Source organism: Maniola jurtina, chromosome 3 (assembly GCF_905333055.1).
Source record: "Maniola jurtina chromosome 3, ilManJurt1.1, whole genome shotgun sequence".
NCBI classification, from domain to species: domain Eukaryota; kingdom Metazoa; phylum Arthropoda; class Insecta; order Lepidoptera; family Nymphalidae; genus Maniola; species Maniola jurtina.
In genome coordinates this window covers 11513609-11539761 of record NC_060031.1, presented here as the reverse complement: position 1 = coordinate 11539761, position 26153 = coordinate 11513609, and the positions used below count along the sequence as shown (strand labels likewise).

At 35.9% G+C, this 26153-nt stretch overlaps 1 protein-coding gene across 9 annotated transcripts in view; it reads left to right on the top strand.

The window, feature by feature from the left end:
• LOC123880795 (syntaxin-1A) overlaps positions 1 to 26153 on the top strand; it is a 79391-nt gene that overhangs the window by 33356 nt on the left and 19882 nt on the right. For 8 of the 9 annotated variants that reach the window (XM_045929094.1, XM_045929096.1, XM_045929099.1 and 5 more), the window contains exon 3: positions 10465 to 10564. In XM_045929094.1, the coding sequence (XP_045785050.1) occupies positions 10465 to 10564 (100 nt within the window). Of the gene's footprint in view, positions 1 to 10464; positions 10569 to 26153 lie in introns of all 9 variants that reach the window. The other variant, XM_045929100.1, reaches the window with a different exon arrangement.

The window sequence follows — 26153 nt, the reverse complement described above, 5'->3', positions numbered from 1 at the left end:
TCTATAAGTCTATAGCCAATTTAATTGTTGAAGCTATGCTATTTCCGGGAAGGCTAGTCTTGATGCCAAGCAATAGTCGTTGACCTTGATGTTAATGGTCAGTGGAATTAGCAAAACAGTTGTAAAGGTCTTCGGCGAGGTTTACGGTTTCTATCTGCGATGTCAATCTCTTCATTATGTAACAGTAAATGTCCAATTATTGTCAACATTTCTCTTCATACTTGTGGTAATTAAGAGAGCGCGCACTGCGGTGGGGCGAGTTGCGGTGCGTTTTATTGATATACATAAATTCAAAACGGATTGTAAATTTGAATTTATATCTATCAAAATCCCGTGTGGAATTAATTCCGGAGTGTGCGCGCTTCTATATAGTTCTATAGTTCACAGATTTTTCGGAAAAAACCTTCGGAAATTTACCGTAGTGCGCGCTAGCTTTAAGAAATTCATCATATGTACACACAAAATTATCAATTATTCAACGATCTGATATCTGACTTACGAGCTCGTAATCGTTATACTGTTATCTTATTTGGTGCATTATTATGAGCTTGTTCGCTGATTCAAAGCACAAAATCTATTTTGTGTTCAAAGTGGGCAAACTAGAGCGACTGAAGCACCGCTGAACTGGATTTTCACAGCTTGTGCATACCTCGCACGTACTCGTACCCACTGCGTTATCAGAACAATAACTGTGCAAACTATTGTTCGAAACTCACTCCGGCATGCGTTATGTTTGTTTCACAATTTGTTTACGCCGTTGCAAATTGAATAAATACTGCATAAAGTTAAACAGTACTAAAACCCTACCCGCGAACTGCCGCTGGATAGCGATAGATATAGTAAAATTGTTTTTCTGTCGTTCGGTGTATTTTAACATTCTTTATTTTTATGAACTCAAAATTTTTTCCTCTTTCATTTGATGTCCCACTCGATACAAATAGCAAAAAAAAAAATTGGAGACCCCCCCCACCTTTTTTGAATATAACATCAGTCAGGTCGATTTTTTTCGTACAAAGCGTAGCCTATGTCTCCCGGACCATAATAACAAATTGATTGACACCTCATTTATCAAAATCGGCCCAGTAATTTAGGCACTACGGTGGAACATAGAGAATCTGATACAAACAACATACATAGACCACTAATATCATAACCCTTCCTTTTGGGTTTGCCGTAGTCGGGTAAATTAATATAAAACCCGTGCAGTAGTGAGCCGGCGATGGATTGATGGTGATGATTTTATTATTTCAATTCAATTAAAACTTGAAAGCCGTGTACCTACCCACCAAATATACCAACACAACAGCCAAACTTCAACGAGGTAGATTGTTGAGATCGATCTCGTTTTACGCCGACTTCTTCGTGGAAGGATTTGCTTTCCGAACCGGGTGGGAGAGTCACTATAAACCAACGATCTGTGTGTGTATGCAATTACGCAGATTATAAGGCTTCGTTATTCTGGGTAATTTTGCTGCGGTTCTAAAGTATCGTGAAAGAGAACCTATTTCAACCCGGTTGATGAATAGCTTTTTGTGCTAGTAACTCGTAGCATTTGAGTTTCACAAACAACTAGAGTAGGATATTTACTCACATTACATTAGCATATAGATTTCCTACTTAAAACGAAAATGGAAACTTTTCTCTTTATCTTTTGTGCAAAATGTATGGTTCTGGATTTTATAAAAAAGTACTCAGTTACCATACACATTTTCTTCAATCAAGTAACTTTACAGGTTTTTATACTGGCTTCTTTCGTATTGTTAAACCTTGATTGTACTGATTTGACTGTATTGTGTTTTCGTAGTGAATCTTAAAAATTCATGTCATGCAAATAAAATCATATGTTACTAAATGATGCTGGGCGTCTTAGGTTTTCAGAAACCCCGTGGAAACTCTTTGATTTTCCAGAATAAAATGTATCCTATGACCATCCTCGGGATACAAGCTATCCCTGTACCAAGTTTCGTCAAAATCGGTTAAACAGATGGGCCGTAAAAAGCTAGCAGAAAGGCAGACAGACACACCTTCTCATTTATAATTATTAGGACCTATGGATAGTATGGATAATCTTTCTTAATAATATTTGAGTGGGGCTCTACAGATTCAACACGGCTACGTCGATCCTTGAGTGAAATAATGAGGTCATCTGTGTCAATTGCAGGCGATGAGTTGATATCGGTTTTATATTTTTTGCTTTCCTGCTAAAAACCTCGTAGGCTAGGGTTGCTTGTTCATTTTCAACTTACTTTGGAATTAATATTTAGACTCAAACTGGCTTGGCACAAAAACTTTAGATATTTTAAAGAACGTTAAGGCCTTGTAAGTGTAAACAAACCCGCGATTTTACGTTAGTTTAAACCTTATTTAAGTTTTCGTAGTGCAACTAAAACTGTCTAATTTTGGTTTCACTACGAAAAAGTCCCAAAGTTTTTCAAATCAGCCTGGCATTATTATCGATTCCCGAGTTTTCTTCACCCTTGGTCTGTATTGTAACTTTAAAGGCTTTCACCACACTCAAATAACAAAAATGATTTAAAATCTGAAGAACTGCTGATTTTGTTAGGAATATTTAGTCGACTGGTCATTTTTTGAGTAGTTGCGTAAATTTGAAGCAATAAGCACATTCAATGGTACTGATTTTGAGCGCAAATAAATTTTAAAATATTCGCATCTTTTTCTTACCAATTTAATAAGAAATGGACAGACAAACCTAATTTAGTTTAGAACTGTCAAACCTCCGTTACTTTAGGTGCCAGTCGTGAGTCTATTGTTTAAATTTGTAGGGTGCACTAAAAGAGTCTTTAAATTTAAAATTCATTTTCCGTCCTTCCTTAGCAATATTCAAAAGAAAGAGATGCAGATACTTACTCGAAATTTTGTTTAGAGAAAAACAACAGAATCGACGCCATTGCCATTGTTTACGTATAGCTCTGTAGTCTGCTTTGTAAAGCTAAAATAGCATAAATATACCAGACGCGATGGACTCATAATATTGTAGCTATCATGCGTATGTACTATGTACAAAAATATCTACTTACTATGAAAAATGGCGTGCCCAGACGGCAGCCCTGCTATAAGTTCCCATAATAAATCACGGATGCTGGTTCAGGGGTTGGGTGGTAATTGGATAACCGACGAAATTGTCGGCAGGGTGGGAGGAATAGAATCTTTACCGACAATAAGCGGTCAGCTCAATTAAAGCGTTGGTAGTCGTGTGGATTATTATTATAAGCGACTAACTGATGCCCGCGCCTTCGTCTGCGTGGATTTAGGTTTTTGAAATCCCCTGGGAACTCTTAGATTTTCCTGGATACCAGGAAGCCTATGTTACTCTCCAGGTCTTTAACTATACCCACGCAAAATATCACGTCGATCCGTTGCTCGTTGCGACATGATAGTAGGACAAACCAACAAACAAACGGACTGTTTCTTTGACATTTATAATACCTATAGGTATAGTGATAGATATGGCAGAATGTTAACTATTTGGATCACTTTATAATATTATATACCTTCGACTTTGTCCACTTGGATTTCAGTCGTTAAGTTTTTAGAATGACGTAATTGGCTTTCGCTTGCGGCATTGCGGGTCGATAAAGTTAGACTAATTGTGCAATCTGAGCTTTTACTTATCCTGTTTTGATGCTAATTACCTATATTATTTAGTTAGTTTGCGCTTTTCGCAAATTGGGATCTTGGTATAGGCTGTAGGGTACACTAATTACCGGCTCAATATCTTAACAATCTACCGTTATTAAATCAAATTCAGGACCCGACTGAACCAACGTTCTGATTTCATTGTGCAAATTGATAAAATCAATTTGTGTGCAATAACGCCAACACGTGCGTTTCAATTAAAATTAACTTGACAATCCTGTGACACAGTTACTAGCATTCGACATTCATCATATTCGCGCATTTCATTTGCATGTTATACGAGTAGGTATATGGACGTGAGTGCCCTGCCAACAGTAAAGCATTGCGACCGCATTAAGTTCCTTTGCACTTGACGACTTTTTGCGCCGAGTAGGTACCTAATTGTTTCTCGCATTATTTACGAATGAAAAGGCTGCAACTATATCGTATGTACACTGCAAAGGTCTTTTTAGGGTTCCGTACCGTAAAGGCGCCAACGGTACCCTATTACTAAACCTCCGTTGTACGTCCGTCTATCTGTCAGCGGGCACTCTCATGAACCGTAATAGGTAATAGGTAGAGAGTGGAAATTTTCACAGTGTGTAATGCTACTGCCGCTATAACAACTATGTACTTAATAATAAAAAACAAGATGGCGAATCTCAAAGTAGCCGTTATGCATTAAATAAGTGTATATCTTGTACGGAACCCGTCTTGGGCGAGTCTGACTCATGGTCGGTTTTATTTACGAATGTACAGGCTGCAATTATTATTATATTAGCGTGTGTATACTGTACAGCCCGTCTTGAGTTTAATGCGCTATATCGTGACGTAAAAAAGTCGTTATGTGCAAAGGAACTTAAGGCTCTAAATTCCTGAATGAGATGGCACGACGACAACGACACGACAATGGGCCGCCGCGCCGGGCCTATGTCGAGAGACGCCGCCGAGACGCCCGGGCTACGTAACTCAGCTATGACGTTACTACATGCGATATTGAACGTTGAAATGTTTGCTATGCCTCCAGACTGGGCTATTATTAGTTAGTCCTACTTAGGCATTCTGCTCATACTAAGAGTGGGCGGTACTCTGGTTTCTATGCTTATGACTTACGAGCGCGCTTGCCAGCATCTATTATCCCTTCATATTAAATTGTAATCGGGATTAACTTAGATTAGACGAAGTAAGACCTGCATATAATATTACTAGCTGACGTGACTTCGTCCGCGTGGATTTAGATTTTTCAAAATCCCGTAGGAACTCTTCTTCAGGTCTTTAACTATAGCCATGCAAAAAATCACGTCAATCCGTTGCTGTGTTGCGACATGATTAAAAGACAAACCAACAAACAAACACACTTTCCTTTTTATAATATGAGTAGTGATTGCAAACATACCTTTATTGATTTAATCCAAAACTCAAGTATGTATCTGCGTAGGTACAGCTACAGCTTATTGTTATAAGACGAGATTGTTTATTTGTATTTATTTACATTTATACATCCATGACTGAGCAAGTTATTTTATATTACTTACGCTCAAGTTAATTTCTCACGTAATATCCTCATCGCTCATTTTTCCCCTTGTCCCATTACTTTGTCCAATAGTTATAGGACCTTCTCTTGCCAACTTCCAAATACCTATGTAAAGGTTGTCTGATTAAAATTAGCTTTACATCTGCTGTTTGTGCTTGGTTTTTATTGATCTGTGGAATTTTGCAGATTTTCCAAAAAAAAATATTTAAATAAAAAAAACTCTTAAACAATGTAGGAGTATCGGTATAGATAAATCTTTTAATTATAATTGCATGGCTATAAAAGCATTATCTTATAACTGATGTATCAACAAAACCAGTGGTCTAAAAGCCGCGGGAAGGAGCTATTTGAAAATAAAAATGTTAAAATAGTTTGGATAAAATCAGCACTATACCTACTGGTCCGGAGCGAGTTATTGAGTGCCGGCAGCGATAAGTTATCTCGGTAATCTGATTAATTGATGAGTCACCAGTTACCAGTGCGGTTCCATTGGTTTCGACCCTCGTATCGCCCGATCACGGCCATGAACTTCAATAAAACTTGCTCCATTAAACATACATAGGAATTAGAAGATACTGCCTGAAATAAGGTCTGTTCGTATACTGGAAATGAAAACCCCATTGGTTTTATACAAGCTTTTGATCGGGAGCTTTGTGCTCCCGAAAATCCCCGATCAATGTGTGTGTTAAGAAATATCACTTTGCTTTAACGGTGGTGGAAAACATCGTGAGGATACTGCATGCCGGAGAGTTCTCCATAATGTTCTCAAAGGTGTGTGAAATCTGCACATTTGTACTTGGGCAGCCTGGTAGATAGGTTCATAATGATGATCAAGCTTTTAATTATAGAAGATTCCTTTCAAAAGCAAATACGCGCATTGTCGCTTTTAATTAATGAGTTGAGATTCTTGTAACCCTGTAACTATTGTAAACTATACACAGTTACACAACTAACTTCAAAGCTTCGTAGCTTAACGATGGAAAGTAGGATACTTTAAATGTCGATCGTTTTATTTCTCTACTAAGTTTTTGCAGTTTTCCTGGTTTAGTTTTGTAGCTTTTTTATATATTTTGTACAATCAAATACAATAGTCTTTTAAAGAAGAAAACTTGTTCATAAAATAAAAGTATTTAGCAACTCTGCCTGCACAAAAGATTTACCACTGAAAATAATTTTTGGGCATAAAATATTTCTTTTGAACTAAATTTCAGCTCTAAATCTTTTGGGTTTCAATTTTAGAGACTTTACAAACTTTCACATTGTCAGTGATGTGACTGATTATAAAATTGAAGTCTTCTGGGAGGAATCTACCGTATAGGTAGTTAGGTTGGCAAATAGGTTTTCCAGTAGATAGTGAGGTATTAGTAGGTCGTATAAAGAAACAGCATTATCAAATCTTTCATATAAAATTAAGCCATTAAGCTCCCTTTCGTCTCTCTATTGTCTCGCCTAACATAAGTAATCCTTGAGAATTTCTTAAGATCCAAAACCGCCCCTGAGCGTATGCTAGTTTTGTGGTTGGAATGTTGCCAGCGATCCTTTAGCCGAATTAACATTGATATGCAAACCTAAACAGTTTTGCTATCGGTTGTTGCCTTCAACCGCAACTCAACTCTGTTCCTTCCTGTGGACGTACAGAACGATATTCCGTGTGTTTATTTTTAGATGTCAGAAGTATGTGTGTGGGGCTGGCTTATCATGCATTCCAACAAATTCATTTTGAAATTAAAATGACAAGATTATATTTTGTAGTGGTTAGTCAGCGTAGAATAATATTCCAATAATGTTATAAATTGGTAAGAAGAACCAAAACCAAATACAATATTCCTCTGACTCTGCTTAGTCAAATTTTAGCAGAGTCAGAGATCTGTAGATTGTAAGGCAGCTGTAGAAAGAAATAAAATATGTTTAACTGGCTATGCCCACGACATCGTTTGTTTAGACTACACAAAGTCAGTCAGTCACCTTTTCCTTTTATATATACACATTTACATATGACGAGACATGGATGCTAAGTAGAAGTCCAATAGGAAATGTATGTTATGTCAAATCATACAATTCAATTAAGTATACCAAATCTTACAAAATACGATCTTCCTTGAAGTTTACAGTGTCTAATACCCTCAGTGTAGTGGGCATTCGATTTGAAGTTGGAAACTTGCCAGCTTTTGCCTTAACCAATTTGTCGTTTTAACTCCTAAGCAGTTCTATGGGACGAGAAACCACAGTCTCAGCTCAGTCTTGACATCCGTTGATTTTATAATTTTCTGTATATAATATGGCGTTAATGCTAGTTACAATATAATGATAATGCAGTCTAAGGTGGAAGCAGGCTAACTTGGAAGGCGTATGGCAGTTTTTGTTAAACCTATACCCTTAGGTTTCTAGTTTCTACACGGCAATTTAATAGATAATAGACTACAGGCCCATGTTTAAAAATGGGTGGGTCATATGAACCACCAGGTGACGTATACAGGACGATATAAGAGCATAAAATAATAAGTTTCAGCACTATGCCGTCACTTGTAAGCTGTCCAACAGAGTGCTGGTGAGAATTGAAAAGTGCAGGTAGAGTGAGTACATTTTGGTCATATATTTTTGTACGGCATTTTTACCATCGATAGATCCATGAAAAATAATAAGAAAGCGCGCAGTGCCGTAAAAAAATGGTGCGCCACAAAGTCAGTAAATGTTTTGATTTTCTGACAATTTCCGGGGTAAATTTGGTCATTTAATTCTGTACGGCACTAGTTTCATACTGTTTCAATACAGCCTCTAATCCATTATTCCGCAACGCCGTACAAAAATCATGCGACAAGGGGAAAAAATTGAGGGTAGCAACCCCCTCTCTTTCCGTGGTCCAGGGGGTGATTTGAGAAAGTACGGCTTTGGTTCCAAAACATTATCTAGCACTCAAAAGTACTATTAAAAATAATGCCGTAAAAAAATTAGTGTTCATTTGAATGTGTATCAATAATTATCTTAATTTCATGGTATACTTAATTTTTAAAGCTGTAAAATCATTTGACTCTGTACGGCAACTTTTTTTTTAACATGATAGTGTAAAATACTATTGTTATATAGTATTGCCGTTCAAAAGAAACTGTTCTAAAAAAAATTATAGATAAATACAAAAACTGAAATTTTTCAAATTATTGCAAAAGTTTAAATATTCATAGATTAATAAAATATAGCAATTTTCTACGCTTTTCCCTTGTTTTAAATAGTATTAAGATAAATAAATTAGGAAAAAAATATGCCGTACATTTTAATGCAGACCATATCTTTTAGGCTGATGAAAATGACGCTACCATTTTAAGGGTGTAGTACTTTATGGCCATCTGATACTGTACGGCATTAACATATTTTTGAAGAGAACAATTGATAATATGATAAAATCACTATGCCGTCTAACTGAAGTGAACGGGTGTGTATATAATATCCACATCCCCTACAAACCTTTGGACCAACGAAAATGTACGGCATGTAAAAAAATATTATCTATGCATAAAACACTTTCAAAATAAATTAATTTTATGTTGTTTCAAATCACCCCCCGGACCACGGAAAGAGAGGGGGTTGCTACCCTCAATTTTTTCCCCTTGTCGCATGATTTTTGTACGGCGTTGCGGAATAATGGATTAGAGGCTGTATTGAAACAGTATGAAACTAGTGCCGTACAGAATTAAATGACCAAATTTACCCCGGAAATTGTCAGAAAATCAAAACATTTACTGACTTTGTGGCGCACCATTTTTTTACGGCACTGCGCGCTTTCTTATTATTTTTCATGGATCTATCGATGGTAAAAATGCCGTACAAAAATATATGACCAAAATGTACTCACTCTACCTGCACTTTTGAATTCTCACCAGCACTCAGTTGGACAGCTTACAAGTGACGGCATAGTGCTGAATCTTATTATTTTATGCTCTTATATCGTCCTGTATACGTCACCTGGTGGTTCATATGACCCATCCATTTTTGAACATGGGCCTGTAGTCTATAATACCTATTTCGCTATCCGTATGAAGTTGATAAAAAGCTTCTCTAACTTCGAGCAGAACAGAATCGATTTTTCAATCCCATCTAATTTTGTTTACCTGTAGTCTTATCACTTACTCTCCATCTTCCAACTTATTAAATACTAGCTGATACCCGCGACTTCGTTCGCGTGCATGTAGGTTTTTTAAAATTCCCGTGGAAACTCTTTGATTTTCCGGGATAAAAAGTAGCCTATGTGCTAATCCAGGGTATAATCTATCTCCATTCTAAATTTCAGCCCAATCCGTCCAGTAGTTTTTGCGTGAAGGAGTAACAAACATACACACACACACACACACGCACGCACGCACGCACGCACGCACGCACGCACGCACGCACGCACGCACGCACGCACGCACGCACGCACGCACGCACGCACACGCACACGCACGCACACACACACACACACACACGCACACACACACACACACACACATACAAACTTACTCCTTTATAATATTAGTGTGATATCTTGCGATACGAGACGGGTTGCATCTTATAACTGGTTCTATACCAAATGTCAACATTTCTAAAGTACCTACGTTCGTCTACATCGGAAGATAAACAATCTAGCTGAGCCGGAAAACCAAACAGTCTTCACATGTTCGGACGAAGAGTACACAATGATAATGTTGCTGCATTGTCTTGTTAAGAATCTAGGGGCTCTAATAATGACATGTTACGTTCTGCATACCGAATGTGAACATTTTCCGGACTAAACATTTCTAGTTTATTTGAGTATGTTATGGGATGGTATACGAGTGTTATATTGTATAAACAATGTTTAGCTTGTATTATGATTTAATAAAAAGAATTGGGATTTTTCGGACTTTACAACTCTGAAAAACAAGCAAAATTAACACGTAACTTTTAAATTACAATCAGCCATTTTGTTTCATTCTTTAGTAGTAAAACGTACAGTTTCATCGAGTGGTAAATTATTATAATTTAGTAGGGTTCTTTTTTCGTATACCAGTAAAGACCGTAAAATTGTTGAACAGATATTTTAGTGTCTAGTTAACAAAAGAGTCGGGAGGTCAAGTTGGGTGGCGATGCCTTTTCTTACAAAGGCTTAAGCGCCGGAAACAATTACTGTGATGTAACTTTTGTGTCCCTTTTTCTTTTAGTTTTTTTTGCAAGATACTTATGTCAAAAGAACACAAGTATAAAGATAGAGCCTAAATACTTAGTTTAACAGAAAATTGAAATATATTCATAAAAAATAATGAATTTTTTATTTGTTTTTGCAGGTGGAAGAGATACGAGAAATGATAGATAAGATTCAAGCTAACGTCGAAGAAGTAAAAAAGAAGCACAGTGCCATTTTATCAGCGCCGCAATCAGATGAAAGTAAGTAACACAATTAACCCAAACAAATTAGTAAATCAAAAACTAATGAATACAAGATAGCTTTAATGACTTCATTTAACGAATACAAAACAGCAAATAAAGAAAATACCCTCCTATTTAAACTTTGATAAGTTAAAAGGGGAATTTATCCAGAGCCGCGTGCCCTGTAAAGATCTCTATTATGTCGTATCAATGGAAGGCTGTTGTGTGGGCGAATGCTGAAGTGGCTGTAAAAATAATAATGGTTTGATACCCGTCTGCGAACGTCATAGGATTAGGTTGTATGCAGCGTGGGATGTTAGAACTTTGTTCGTAAACTTATTCCTTAATTGAAATATACATCGAGGTATTCCAAGTAGGCATATCTGTAATGAAATCCATCGTACCGATCCATCGATCTACGTCGTAATGTGCATGCCAAATCTCAGCCCGATCAGTCCAGTAGTTTGAACTCTGCGTTATTAGATCAGTCACACAGTCAGCTTCTCCTTTCATATATACCTACATACATAGACATAGATTATCTATACTAATAAATAAAATTGGAGTGTCTGTCTGTAATTTCGAAATAACTACTGCATATTAAGGTCATATGGTTATTTGAACGATGCTATAACTGAATCACACGTTTTTAAAATTTTTGTCTGTCTGTCTGTCTGTCATTCTGTCTGTTTGAAAAGGCTAATCTTGGGAACGGCTGAACCGATTTTGACGGGATTTTCACAGACAAGTAGAGAATTGACCAGGGAGTAACATAGGCTAATTCTTAACCGACTTTCAAAAAGGGAGTTGTGTTTTTCTACCTATGTACACCGAAATCTCCGAGATTTCTGAACCGATTTGCGTCATTTCTTTTTTAATCGATAGAGGAACTTTGCGACATTGTTTCATAAAAAATTTGGAGTCTAACTCCTCAATCCTGATGCTGCAGGGGATCTGACCAATCCACGCGGGCGAAGCTGCGGGCATCAGCTAGTACCAAATAAGCCACGTCGTCGAAGGATACATAAAGAAGTTACCAATGGCGTTTATATTATGACAAAACGTGTTGTTATAATGTATTACGTAGTCAGGCTCCTTGGGTTACTTAGCGAGGGACAGAATTAAGAGCGAATAGAGTTTGTGTATCATCATGATATTGCAAAAAGCTGTTGCTAAATATTGTTACTTTGTACTAAATATCAGCACAAAAAGTATTATCTATCCGATAAATTACATGAATAATAGTATTAATAGCGTTTTCAAGTTAAAGTATTTGTGGAGAAGAAATTATTATTCAAAGATATGTTTAAAAATCTACCCACGTCTAAATTGAGAAATTAGTTTACATCGCAACTAGATGGTAGGTAGCTATCTAATATTGATGTCGATGAAATTGATTACATGCTGGAAAGTAGAGCCAGGGCCTTGGAGGATATTAGCTTATACCCACATCCGGCTCAGTATCCGTAGGCCTGGCCTGCAATAAATATATTTAACTAGTGTTTTATGTTCGGTATCCGGATTTTAGGATTTACTTGTCGCGTTATTCGTATTGATATACTAATTATCTTTATTACTTTCATTGGTATATTAATAAATTAATTATTATCAGGTTATTCCGTTCCCTCTTTAAATTAGGTCAATTTATCGAGTTATGTATTGTATGGTGTTAAATAAAGGTTATTTTTGCTCAATTCTTACAACTCGAATTTATCATTCCTAAAGTAATTATTCAAATGAGTTCACTCACGTGCTGAATCAATATCGTAGGCAAACCTTTTGTGCTTATTTATTATGCTCTTTTAAATATAAGTAATAAGTATAATAAAAAGACTCTGTCTATCCAATTCTAATTGTTTGTAATCATGCTCGAACTTTTACTTTAAGGACCAAACACGGTGAATTTATTAGTCATTGATCTCAAGTGTTAGATTACAATTGACCCGACCCTAATTACCCCTCATTTGTTATAAATATATCAATTTTCGCGACGCTACTCTCTTCACGCCTCCAATCAACGCTTCATCAAGACATCGATCAACGCTTATCGTGAATTTAGATCGCTATTTATTCCACAAATTACTACAGATTATATGTTAATACTGTAACGTTTTTGGTTATGTATTATGCTCTTTTAATCATAAGTATAAAAAGAAACTATTTATCCAATTTTTATTATACTTATGATTAATACACAGATACACAAGTACACACGTCAAACTTATAACACCCCTCTTTTTGGGTCGGGGGTTAAAAATAAACTATCTATCCAATTTTTATTGTTATTAATGATCATAACTGAACTTTTACGTCCAAATGAGAACAAAACACGGCGAATCTATTAGTCATTGATCTCAAGGGTTATGCTCCGGCTGCACGCTCCGTCTTACCTTGATACCAATTTGACCCGACCCTAATTACCCCTCATTTGTTATAAATATATCAATTTGACGACGTTACTGCTCTTCACGCCTCCAATATAGACATCGATTGACGCTTATCGTTAATTTAGATCGCTATTTATTCCACAAATTACTTCAGATTATACGTTAATGCTTTTATACGGATCATCGGGTCTTGGTTTACTTTGAAATTGAATATATTTGTGTATTGGCATTTATTTACTTCTAAATAATATGTGCCTACAAACGAAAGTGATCTGGATATCGTTTTACAAAGTCTGCTGAGGCTATCACTCGCAATCTCATAGTTTTCTTATCATCTTTCTTTTTTAGATGAAACTTATGTTGCTTCTTTAGACCACTTCGTTTAATTTGATTTATTATTTCTTTCGTATTTATTGATGCTCTCGCCTCTCACTCTTATACCTCCATATGTGTATTTTTTCATTACTAATTTATTGCAAAACTCAAGATCAATATATTAAAAATCTCGATAGCCTTTCAAAGTTGAATTAATTTCTAACTCGATTGAAGCTTTTCTAAAGAAAAGAGCTTCAACGGATTCAAAACTAGGACGAATCTAGGAAAACTCAAAAGGAAAGCTTTTGTGTCAGCGAGTAGTCGAGTACCTACGATAAATGGATGGATATTTATGAGATCAATAAATTCAATAGGAACCGACTCGACTCTAAAGGCATAAAGGTATCAACAAGTGAGTCGAGGATTCAAGAAATTGAATCCATCTTGAATCAAAAATACATTTATCCCCTGGTGTCCCGTTTCGCTAGTAGAAAATTAACTATTTCGGTGTCCTCTTTCGTCGTTTGGTAAATGGTATTTCCGATTTCGCTGTTTGTGCTGATTCCTATTATGTGTATATAAAGCTATTTTACAAACGTGTTTAAAAGTACATAAGACGTAAAAGTTAAACAGCACTAAAACTCGACTACTATCCGCGAACTGCCGATAGATATCGATAGATATGGTAAAATAGTTTTTCTGTCGCTTAGTGTATTTTAACGTTGTACTAATTTATATTCATGAATTCAGATTTTTTTCCCCTTTCATTTGATATCCCACTCGATACAATAGCAAAAAAAATTTTGGAGACCCCCACTTCTTTGGATGTAACATACGTTATGTCAGTTTTTTTTTGTATGAAATGTAGCTTATTCACCTGGACCATAACGTATCGACCTCATTCATCAAAATCGGCTCAATAGTTTAGGCGCTACGGTGGAACACACATAAATACAAACCTACATACATACATAGACTGTTAAAATCCTTAACCTTACCTTTTGTCTTTGCCGCAGTCGGGTAAAAAGTAGGTGTTGAATGGATATTATGACATCATAAAATGCAGTGATTTTCTACCTAAATACTAAAGAGGTTTTTAATGCTGTTGAAGGATTTGAGAGGATTAATTAATGATATTGGAAGAGTTGGTGTCAAAATGAAATATAATTTTACATTATATTAAATTTCATTCCGTAGTTCCACTCGCGTGGCATAATTACGAAGAGAGGGCTTGCTCGCATGACGTGTACGACCTAAATTTTGAAAAGAAAACACTCATATATTTTAATCTATGTTACTATACTGTAACTGTATAAACTTGAACTCAACTTAAAAATTAAAATAATTTTTCTGTTTTAATTAAAGCTTATACATACTTCTTGACTTTTTTGTTCATTTGATTCTATCTAATAATATAGCCTATAATATATAGAACCGGCCGGGATTGAACCTATACCTTTAACCTTTAACTATTGCAGCCGTGGAGTGTCCTTAGTCCATTTAGACTTTAGACCCTCCTTCCTTCACTGCCGAGGATAAATTTCCTTCAGGTGCAGGTAAAATATTTTAGTAAATCGTAAAATAGAACATCATTCTATCAAACATAAAGTCAAAGAAATAACGATTTCTCTTGAAAAAACGTGTCACAGATCAGATAAGAAGGTATAAAGGAAATTAAATGTATACAAAGTTGAGTTAATATAAGGTGCAATCAAGATTACGTCAATCTTATTACGTAATATTGTACCTATAATAAGTTCCATTAGCAATGATCAAATTGGGGCGTAACTATTTTGTAAAGCATATAAAATGATTTTTATGAATCGAAAAGTTTATCTAACTGCTGCTGCTAACTAATAATACATAACTATTAGATAGCAGCAGCAAGGCTGACGGCATCCTTAATTTTAGATGAAAATTTGGCCAAGGGTACTTGTAGCAGAAGCCCTTTTTCTTTGATTTTCCATTGATGATCAATTAATACAATTTTAAACACACTTCGTTATGTAATTAAAACATTTGACTCATTCACTTCTGCTTTTACTCGCACATAATATTAAATGAGTTCGTAGCTCGCTTTCCAAATATTGGCATAGCTTAATTGATCCGAGCTATATGTTTTGTAGCAGTGCAATGCAGTGCAAAAGTTCAAGGACAGATTCGATAGTAAGGCTTTATTTATCGTTTAGCTTCGAACTTCTTCTAAAAGTGAATAGACATCTTCTAGGTCCTTTCTACGACTTAGACCTCATCATTGCTTTCCTTAAATCATTGTCCTCAATCGCAAGCCCATCTTGTAATAAATAAAAACCGATCAAGAGCGGTCAAACGAAATCCCATCGTACAAGATATATGTACTTACCCTAACTCTTATGTAGAACACTGCAAGTTAATGACGGACTGCGCAATCTATACCTATGCGATTTTTATTTATTCATTTTAATTTTTTTTGTGATGCAATTTCTCGGTTTTCAGTTTCTTTGCTTTACTTGTGCTAGAAGACCTACCTACCTGCCTTTTATGATTCTAGATCAACAGTTTCTATAGCGTTTCTTACGGACGGACAGACAGACAGACAAAATGATCCTAAAAATTTTATATCAATATTATCTCGTCCAGTGCAGAGTGTTAATATAAAAACAGAGATTTGATGAATATTTTGCAGGTAAAATATCTCGTCTGCTTTTGCTCTTAGGGACAGTGAATACATACAAATAATTTTATACTTACTGAGATAATGCATTATGTCGCAAGATTACCTACGTTACTTAATACTGCCGCTCAATTGAGTCAGTGACCTCTACACCTGCATTGCTTATGACACTGATGGCGAATACGTGTAGCTAAGTGCCTGTTTTGTTTCGGAGTGTACCAAGAATCTGTCCGTCTGCCTTGCTCTGCCACAGCTATTTTAAAACAAGTGCGAGTCAGACTCTCTCACCGAGGGTTCCGTACTAACAGTTGAAAATACTAATTATTTTTCATGACCACATTTTAATTTTTTTCAGATGTAACTTTTCAGATTAAATTCAAGGTTTTCGGATTTTTCCCCCCTTATATTGTGTGCTATAAGCCCTACCTACCTGCCAAATTTCATGATTCTAGGTCAAAGGGGAGTACTCTATAGTTTTCTTGAAAGAAAGACAGAGAGTCAACGAAGTCATCCTATAAGGGTTCCTTTCTTCTTTTGAGGTACGGAACCCTAATAAACAACAATAAAGTAGTAAATAAAATATTACAAAAAAATTCAAATTAAATAGCTTATAGCCTAGTGGTTAGGTTATCGGCCTTCTATTCCGGGGCTCGTGGGTTCGATCCCGAGCTCACGCACCTCTAGCTTTTAGAAGTTTGAGCGTTTTAAGCAATTAAATACAAATAAAATTCTTTATACAAAATCCAAGAGCATATTTATAACCACTTTGAAAAGTTTTATTTAGTTTGTCTAATTAATTATTATAGCGAGCAAACCGTGGCCAATTAGATTACTTTCCTGTACGAGAGAGTCTGAAAGCGATTAACTTTTAAAGAAAAATTCTATATAGTTACGTTCATGTATATTAAAAAAAAAAAGTTGAAAAAACTATAACCCGACTACGGAAAAATGAGACAACTTGAACCCGACTTGGTACAAGTAAAATAAACTAAAAAGAAAGAAACAAGATAGGTACTTAGTGCTATCATCGTCTTCATCGTCTTGAGTAAGATAAAAGTATAAGAAATAATAATTATAATAAAAAATGGTTTTCTATCGCTTGGTATGTTTTAATAATAACTATATTTATATTTATGAACTCAAAATTTTCTCCTCTTTCATTGGACATCTTACTCGACACAATAGCAATTTTTTTTTTTTAAACCCTCACTTTATTTGATGCAACATCCATCTGGCCGATTTTTTTCGTATAAAATATAGCCTATGTCACCCGGGCCTTTTGAACGAATAGATTGACACCTTATTCATCAAAATCGGCCCAGTAGTTTAGGCGCTACGGTGAAACACACAGAATCTGGATACAAACATACATACATAAATAGACTGCTAAAATCATAACCCTTCCTTTCGGCTTTGCCGTAGTCGGGTAAAAAGAAGTAACACTGTTATCTCTAGGTACGTAATACTATTACATATTATTCTGTGCTGTAGGACTGTCTGTGTAGTCTTTTTACAGGATCCATTTTATGTTACATCCACTGCTGGACATAGGCCTTCTCGAGAGCGCACCACAATACACGGTCTTTATTTATTTTATTTATTCAGATACAAGTTAGCCCTTGACTAACCTTAAGTTAAGTTGTCCTTGGTAACTGATGATGCAGTCTAAGATAGAAGCGGGCTAATCTGGAAAGGGTATGGCCAATGGCAGTTTTTATTAAACCCATACGTACCCCTTTAGTTTCTGTGCGGTATCCTACCGGAATCCTAGCTAAATCGCTTGGCAGCACGGCTATGCCGGTAACTACCGAAGGTAGAAGCCTCCCACCAGACCAGACCAGTGATTTAGAAATTATTAAATTCCAATCCCTGCTGGGGATCGAACCCGGAACCTCCCACTACTAAGACCACAGCGCTTACCACTTCGCCAGGCAGGCCGTCAGACCGTCTTCCTCATGCACTTCCGCTCAAAATTTTATAAAATAGGTTTATAAAGTAGGTTCAACAAATTATACTTCTTAAAAATAGCTTCATTATATTTTTAACAAAAGTTTTTAATTAACTTGTATACTACATTTTGCCTCTAAAAATGTATTTATACCCTCGCTATGCCGTTCACTGTTACCAAACAAAGATAATAATAATTAAGTGGAACAGAATAAAAGAATCAATGTATAATTACTGTTTTTTTAAATAAAGTTGAAAGAACCTACAAGTGTACATAATTGCAGTATACGTGTAGGGGCAAAGTATGTGTATTAGGTAACTTGTACTAATTGTATCACTTTCTCGAGCGCTCAGCACAGGGGAATGGGCGTTGTCATCACAGCGATTATTTTCTCCTAACAAGTTTTCCGACGGATGAATCCCGTGATGCGAGATCGTAATGGAACAGACTAAAGTTTCATCTTGAGAAATTCTCTCAGATTGACGCACTTTTCCCAAACGGACAATATAAGAATTTATTAAGAGTAAAGTTATCTCTGCGTTGTCTTCTATTTGGTACCAAATCTTTTACGCTTCACTGGTCTTTACTTCTCATCAATAACTAGCATATGCTTGTGACTTCTTCCGCGTGGACTACATAATATTTCAAACCCCTGTTTTACTCTATTAGGGGTCTTAATATTTTTAGCGGGCATCTACGTCATTATAGCTATCTGCACGCCTTTCAGCCCGATCCATCCATTAGTTTGAGCTGTGCGTTGATAGATCAGTCAGTCATTCAAATTTTCCTTTTATATATTTAGATGAGAAAGCTCTGTTGTAACAATAAGTTAGAATTTAAAACTAAAAATAAATAAAATATACTTAAAAATAAGTTAAAATTGTAGTATCCAAGTTTTGTACCTTTCTTACTTGAGGTAACACTCACTAAAAACGATGTTTGTACATGTTGTAGAACAGTGACATTGTTTGATGTTTGAATTATTTAATATTAATCCATTTATGAGTTATGAGTGACCCAGCTTCGGTGAGCTGGGTTCAGCCTCAGTACATAATTAATGCCCCCACAGAGGTTTTATATTTTAAAGTTTTAGTTGAAAATAATACCGACATGAATGTTTCATCGACTATAAAGTATCAGTAAATGGACTTAGTTTATAACAGGATTAACTTCTCTCGTGTGTACATAATGGACAAATGAGCTTGTGCGAATACTAAAACGCTTAATAATACACAACCGACTAATCTAATAAGCCAGACAACACTTGCGGTTCGCAGATAATTTGCAATAGTTAATTATTCAGGAGCTACTCCATGAATTCCCCTGGGAACGAAAATTAAGGCCGCATTGAATTACGTGAAAATGTATCTCAAGAGTATAAACGAGTAATTTGTACTCTTTGTGTCTAACGTGGTATTTAAAATTCAAGTAAAATAAAGGGGAATGGATTCCAGTAGCACTATGAAATAAACTTTCAATAAATAAAACGTAAAGACAGCAATTTCTGTGCAAAACTCGAGAACAGACCGAGAATACTGCAGCTTGGTTTTGAATGTTCTATTATGTAGTGAATAAGAATATGAATAATGAATAACTCATAGCGTGTTGAAAATAATGAAATATTAAAAGAATATAGTTTTTTTATGTATTTTTTATTATTCACATATAGGTTAGCCTTTGACTGCAATCTCACCTGGTGGTAAGTGCTGATGCAATCTAAGTTGGAAGCGGGCTAACCTGGAAGGGGTATGGCAGTTTTCATTAAACCCATACTCTTTTGCTTTCTACACGGCATCGTACCGGAACGCTAAATCGCTTGGTGGCACGGTTGTGCCGTTAGGGCGGTAACTAGCCACGGCTGAAGCCTCCCACAAGACCAGACCAGAAATTTAGAAATTATACAATTCCAACCCCCTGTCGGGAATCGAACCCGGGACTTCCCACTAATAAGACTACAGCGCTTACGACGGCAGGGGGCCCGTCGAATTTTTTGCATTGAATCGGGGGTTTAAAATTAAAAATGTTCATAAATTAAATCAAAAGGCTATCAATTAGTGTGAAAATGATGCGGGTATCAAATAAATTAACTTGGAGTTCAACACGAAGTTTCTAAACAGACGACAAATCTATGATACAAGCAATCAACTTGAACACATACATGTGTACGAGCGTATCTCAAAGGCAAACTCTGCAATCAAGAGATATCTGATTTGGGGTTGGGGTAATAACTAGTAAACAATGCTGCTTACTGTTTAAACTAAATCGGTATTCAGCTTGTAAATCGAATTCGTTGCTGAATTAGACCCATTACGCACGATCGACGAATCTGTAAATTAAATGGAAGTCGCCGTGTGTATACGCATGCAGTCGCCGTAACTTTGTGCATATAAATAATAATACTTCCATATAAATTATAGATTCTAAACGGTCGCCGTCGACCGAGTTGCCGGGCGACTAGTGGGTCTTAGGTTGAAATCTATAGAGTGCACTTTGGCTTTGCTTAGACTTAAGTTTAAGTTAAAACGAGACAGATTTACGCCGATGGTATAACACTGTCTCTTTTTAACAATTACTTAAGTCGGAGCAAAGTCAAAGTGCGCTCTATAGATCTCAGCCTTAGAGATCCTCTTTTTTGCCGTCTACGATGGTTTCATTGAAATCTAAATTAAATATGGTGGATTTATAGCAGCTCGTTTTGAAATTAATTTTAAACGTAGCCAATGGTTTAATAATTTATTTATCCGCCAATACTGCAACAGTGTTGGCGGATATAGCCAATAAAATAAGCCAATAAAATTTTTGTTCGCAAAATATTGGGGTTGTTTGATGAATTATTATCATCGCCATTTTCAGATAATACCTATCAGAAAAAATATTTCAATTGAAAATTATTTACGGTGTTATTTCAATTGAGTCACAAAAAGCTGTTGTAATAAATAAAATATTTTTAGACAAAACATCCCATATAATAAGTAGACTAATAATTCTTAGCTTGGCTTCTAAAATGCTGATTTCCAGTTTTTATTTTTAACATGGAGTGTGTTTAGCGTTAAATCCTTTTTGAATTAACTCAACTAAACCATTTTAAACCATAATTTATGAATTCATTATCTTGTACATTCCTCTAATAAATAAATATCAATCAGTTTAACGATTCCACTCATATTCCATCGTAAGAGAGAAAGTCATTTGTTTTCCGTATTTGTATGTATGCTTAAACTGAATTGCGTGAGCCTTTGACATGAACGATTTCTGTTTACGACGATGTGATTATCAATAATAACTTTTTTTTCTTGGATGAATTAAACACTTTATAAGGTTAGAAAGAGTAATGTTTGTTAGAAGTAGGCGTTACTTTGCGGATGTCGATGATACAAATGGAACAACAAGCTATAATCCGCCAAAACAGAAAAATCTGTACAGTACAACGTGCAGCGTGCGATGTGCAGTGCGCACCATCTGCCCTCCGCTACTAAACATACAGAAAAGGCAAGCAATATGAAAAGCAAGCTACACTACTACTAAACAATACCATAAAATTTAAGTCAACGTCCGTTTCACTCCGACATCGAGGAGATGTACATTTCACAATGCACGATTGCAGTCGCGATAAGTTACAATGTCTATTTTGGCGGTTACAGCGAATCAAAACTGTATTTTCTTGTGAAACATTAAATCAACCCACCATCAGAAGATCAGAAACGAAGAAAAGTCGATTTCCTAAAAATACGATCGAAGCGCTAACTTGCAATGCCAATAATTTGTTGTTATTTATATACTGTAGCTTACGAGTATCAATTAAAATTTACTAAGAGGATTGAAAAAAAAAAATAGTCAGGTTCATGTAAGTTTGTACTTACTAACTTTTACAAGCAGCCATTACGTAAGGAGGAATGAGCGTTGTTATCGCAGCGATTTCCTCGACAAGTTTTCCTTCGGACGAGGTCTATCATGTGAGATCGGACCCGGCAAAGTTTTATCTTAAGATTTTCTTGTGCTCTTCACCCAACATTCGGACGGTCGAAATAAAAATTGTGCTTCTTATCATTTGATTTGAAGATTGCGAGAGAGTTAAAGGACGTACGGGTAAAAGTTGGTTTTAATTTACTTGAGATAATACGTACAATATTTTTAGATCTTATTTGCATATAAATTGCAGAACAATGTGTGACATACATTAATTATTTTACATAATATAATTCCTGTCACATTTAAGTTCCACTATTAATTAATTACAGCGCTGTATGTGTAAAATTGCAGCTGCAAAGTAGATATATTATGCTAAGCAATACGTTGAACACTGTGAACATTTCACTCTCATCAAACAAAACTTTTGTCACGAATTTGGGTTAGCTTAATGATATATGGCACTAATGATCTTCTGCGACTGACACTAGCCGATTCAATCCCCTTGGCGTGGTAGATTTGGTGTGAGGTTTAGAGAATTTTTACCGGTTTTGTTTTTATCAGCAAATGTCATTATTAAAGAGACTTTTTTTATTGCAAGATAGGCTTGCGCCTGGCGACAAACATGCTTAATAAAAAGTAATGATGAGATGTAGGTTGGAGCGTGCTTGCCTAGAAGATGCCTATTGACTCTTGTCTGAAGTTATTTTAAATACATGCCAAAGGGCAAGTTATAGTAGTTTGTTACCAATAGTAATTTACCACATTTTTGAACCCTTTGGCCTCAAATCTTCTCTATAAACACTCCAAATATCAAGTCTCTACTTCCAGCGGTTTTGACTGTGCTTACGTTGTTTATCAGTGACTCAGGACAAAACCTTTTATTTATTGTCATAAAGATGACCAAACGATATAATTATTATCATTCCGATATAATATTATTTACGTCATTTAAGCGTTCTTCAGTCGGTACTTGTTTCAACAGCTTTTCTCTAGATTAGCAGGTTTCATCTTATGTTCAAATGACTCAACTTATATCATCATAGGTCAACTATCGAGTATGACGCACATTTGCATTTACGATATTACGGCTGCAGCGCTTCCAAAACTAATTAAATATTTACTTACCTAATATGTACAATGTATGGTCGATGTAAAATACTTGACTCAAGTAAATTTCAGAATTGACCTTTATAAAGAATGATCTGGATTTTGGGTTGTGCCAATGACAACATGGCTGGCATATCCTCAATATATTGCTGCTATGTCGTGGTTCACAATTTATTCGCAGCATTAATCACGCTCGGTTGCAGCGTTTCATCTGTCAAAATGCGTGCAGAGTAATATTCGAGCTCGATGCATAAATCGATGATGAATTCTCTCCGGAGAGTTCAGTTTATTTAATGGGTCTAACGACATTGGATTACATTTCAACAGTAGTTTTCGAGCAATTTCTACGGCAACACGACAACAAAATTCCAAAGACTTGCAAACACTGATCGCAATCGAGAATATTGCAACAGACAAGCAATTTGGAATACCGGTAACGTTGCTTTATGTGGGTGTTTTATTATGCAGTAACACCTTAATAACCGTAGCGTGCTGAAATATTGAACCAATGGTCCTTTCTGTCTAGTTGTATTGGCCACGTAGGTACGGTGCAGAATAATTCGATGAATTGGATCGATGATTCTTGTACGCTGCTGGCGATACACGACCAAGTTTACTTGTCAAGTTTGAAGACTGATTTGAAGCGGCATCGGCAAGCAACTTGACGGTATATTGCTAACAGTGTACATGATGGCATGCACACTTGACGGCGTATAGCTATCAGTCGACTGGACGCCGCTTCAAGTCCACTGAAAACTTGACAATAAACTTGATCGTGTATGACCAGATGAAACCTTTATAGTTTTAACATTCCTTTTACGTAACGTTTGTTCCTGAAGATTTCTTTATATTTGCTGCTGTATTTACTAGAGTCAGATCATTCAACAAATCCAGATTTGGCAAGTTACCCATTTTAGGTATGGAGCTCTAAACGAGAATCGTTTGTTTTGTGGTCACTACAATGAAATACTAATTCCGTCTTCGTATGTTTTTTTTAACCTATTCGGAGGTTCGGGTGTTTGATCTTGGCCTCTAACTTTTCGAAGTTATGCCCGTTTTAAGTAATTAAATATCTTTGCTTTAACGGTGAAGGAAAACATCGCCAGGAAACCTGCATACTTGAGGGTTGAGGTACACTAGGCCAGCATGGTATAGACTATCTATCAGGCCAAAGCCTCTCATTCTGAGAGGAGACCCGTTTTATTGTAAAGCATACCAGTACAGTATGAGAATTATCAGGAATCCGAACGACTTTTCTTTATGATGTGTGCCAGTTTTTATTATGAGAAAATAACATAACTTCATAACTTACTATAGAATGATGAAATATTAAACAGATAATCCCTGTTTGCTCGTTCGGATGTTAGACACGTACGGTACGAAATATTTAGACAAATAGCTTTGATATATTTGGTGTAGTTACGGCGACGATACGCTACTTCGAGTGTTTACACAATGTTATTGAGTACTTTAGTGGAGTTATTATTCCTCCTATTTAGAAAAACACAATAAATATGTAATATTTTTCCGAATTTCCGCTGTATCATCGCTATCAGCTTTACTAAGATTTTAAAGAGGTAAAAGTTTGTAAGTTTGTTTGTAGGAAGTAATCTCTGGAACTACTGAACCGATTTTGAAAACTTTTTCACCAGTAGAAAGCCACATCATTCCTGAGTGACATAAGCTATATTTTATTTTCAAAAAATTACCTAATGATCCCTACGAAAATTATAATAAGCTACCCGTGGAACCGGGGCGGGTCGCTAGTAGGTATAAAATAATTTAACTTTTGTCTGCATAAAATTCATCAGACTTATCATATCATAGATGTGTATTCATACTTTATATTATGGATGACAATGTGACACCTGCATCAAGCACGTGCGTCACAGAAGAGTTCACAGAATCGCTTGAATATTTGGTTTATTTTAATGCACTTTGAAGCGGTGCAAGCCTAGTGGTTAAATCGTTGGCCTTCTATTCGGATTGTATTCCGGGCACGCTACTCTAACTTTTCGGAGTATTTAAATATCGCTGAAGGAAAAGATGGTGAGGAAATATGCATGCTTGAGAGATTTCCAAAATGTTTTCAAAGCTGTGTGAAGTTTGCCATTCTGCAATGGGCCAGCGCGGCCGACTATAGCCATCTCATTGTGAGAGGAGACGCTTGCTCAGTATTGAGCCGGTGATGGGTTGATCATGATAATGATAAATACACTTTGGCGTGTTGGTGCCCATCAAGTGGTATCCAAAAATCACGTTAAACCATTTACGTCACATTAGTTCTCAACTTTCTTGCATTTTCGTGCTTTTACTAGAGCGTGATTATTGTTCCAAGCCACATTTGGCAAGCTACCAGTTAGATGTATTGATCTTCACAAATCAAACTCATTTTTTAGGGTTCCGTACCCAAAAGGTAAAAACGGAGCCCTATTAATGTTTCTCTGCTGTCTGTCTGTCTGTCCGCGTCTCACAGGTCTCTAGCTCGTAGACTAAATTAGTGACAAACCTGAAATTTTGGTATTTGATGTAAAACGTTGACCGAAAACGAAATATTGAATTAGAAATCAAATAAATTCTTTTTCAGGGGGCTTCCCATACCTACATGAAAAAGGAGCCGAAAAAAGCTTTTTTTTTCATCATTGTTTAAAGCCACAGTTTAAAGTACGAATATTTTTTATTTTTTTAAATCTTAAAAATAAGGAAATGGGGGCCATCAAAGTTATCAGTTGTAGACCATTTTTGTGACGGGGGCTATCTTACAAATTAAACTAATGAGGAATATGAAATTTCGGTATATTATGTGCTATATGCTGTATTTAAGCAACAAATACTGAAAACTGCGATTTATAAAATAGTTTGTAAGCTGTCACCAAAACAAACATTTTTTGGGTTTTTCTTTCACGGTTTAATGCGATAGAGATAAGGGAGAGGGCTTACGAAACATACATAACGAAATTATATTTTTATGAGCACTAAAAGCCCATAAAATTATGATTTCCCTAGTAACCCATGCAGATAAATCTAGAGAAAAACTGAGAAATAAAAGCCAAATATAAAATGTTATTCATAAAATAAACTCAAATTTAATTCTAGAAAGAAACGAATGTACGCAAAAAGGCGCATTCAGATGTAATCGAATGAACTGACCGTGTTTTTGAATAGGGCTTAGCTTTTTAATATCGCTAACGACCCCATAGACCTCGCTGTGATTACGCTACCTACGTGGGTCCTGTTTTAATTAACATTTCAAATCTTGTGTATCAACCCAATTAGCGTACACATCAA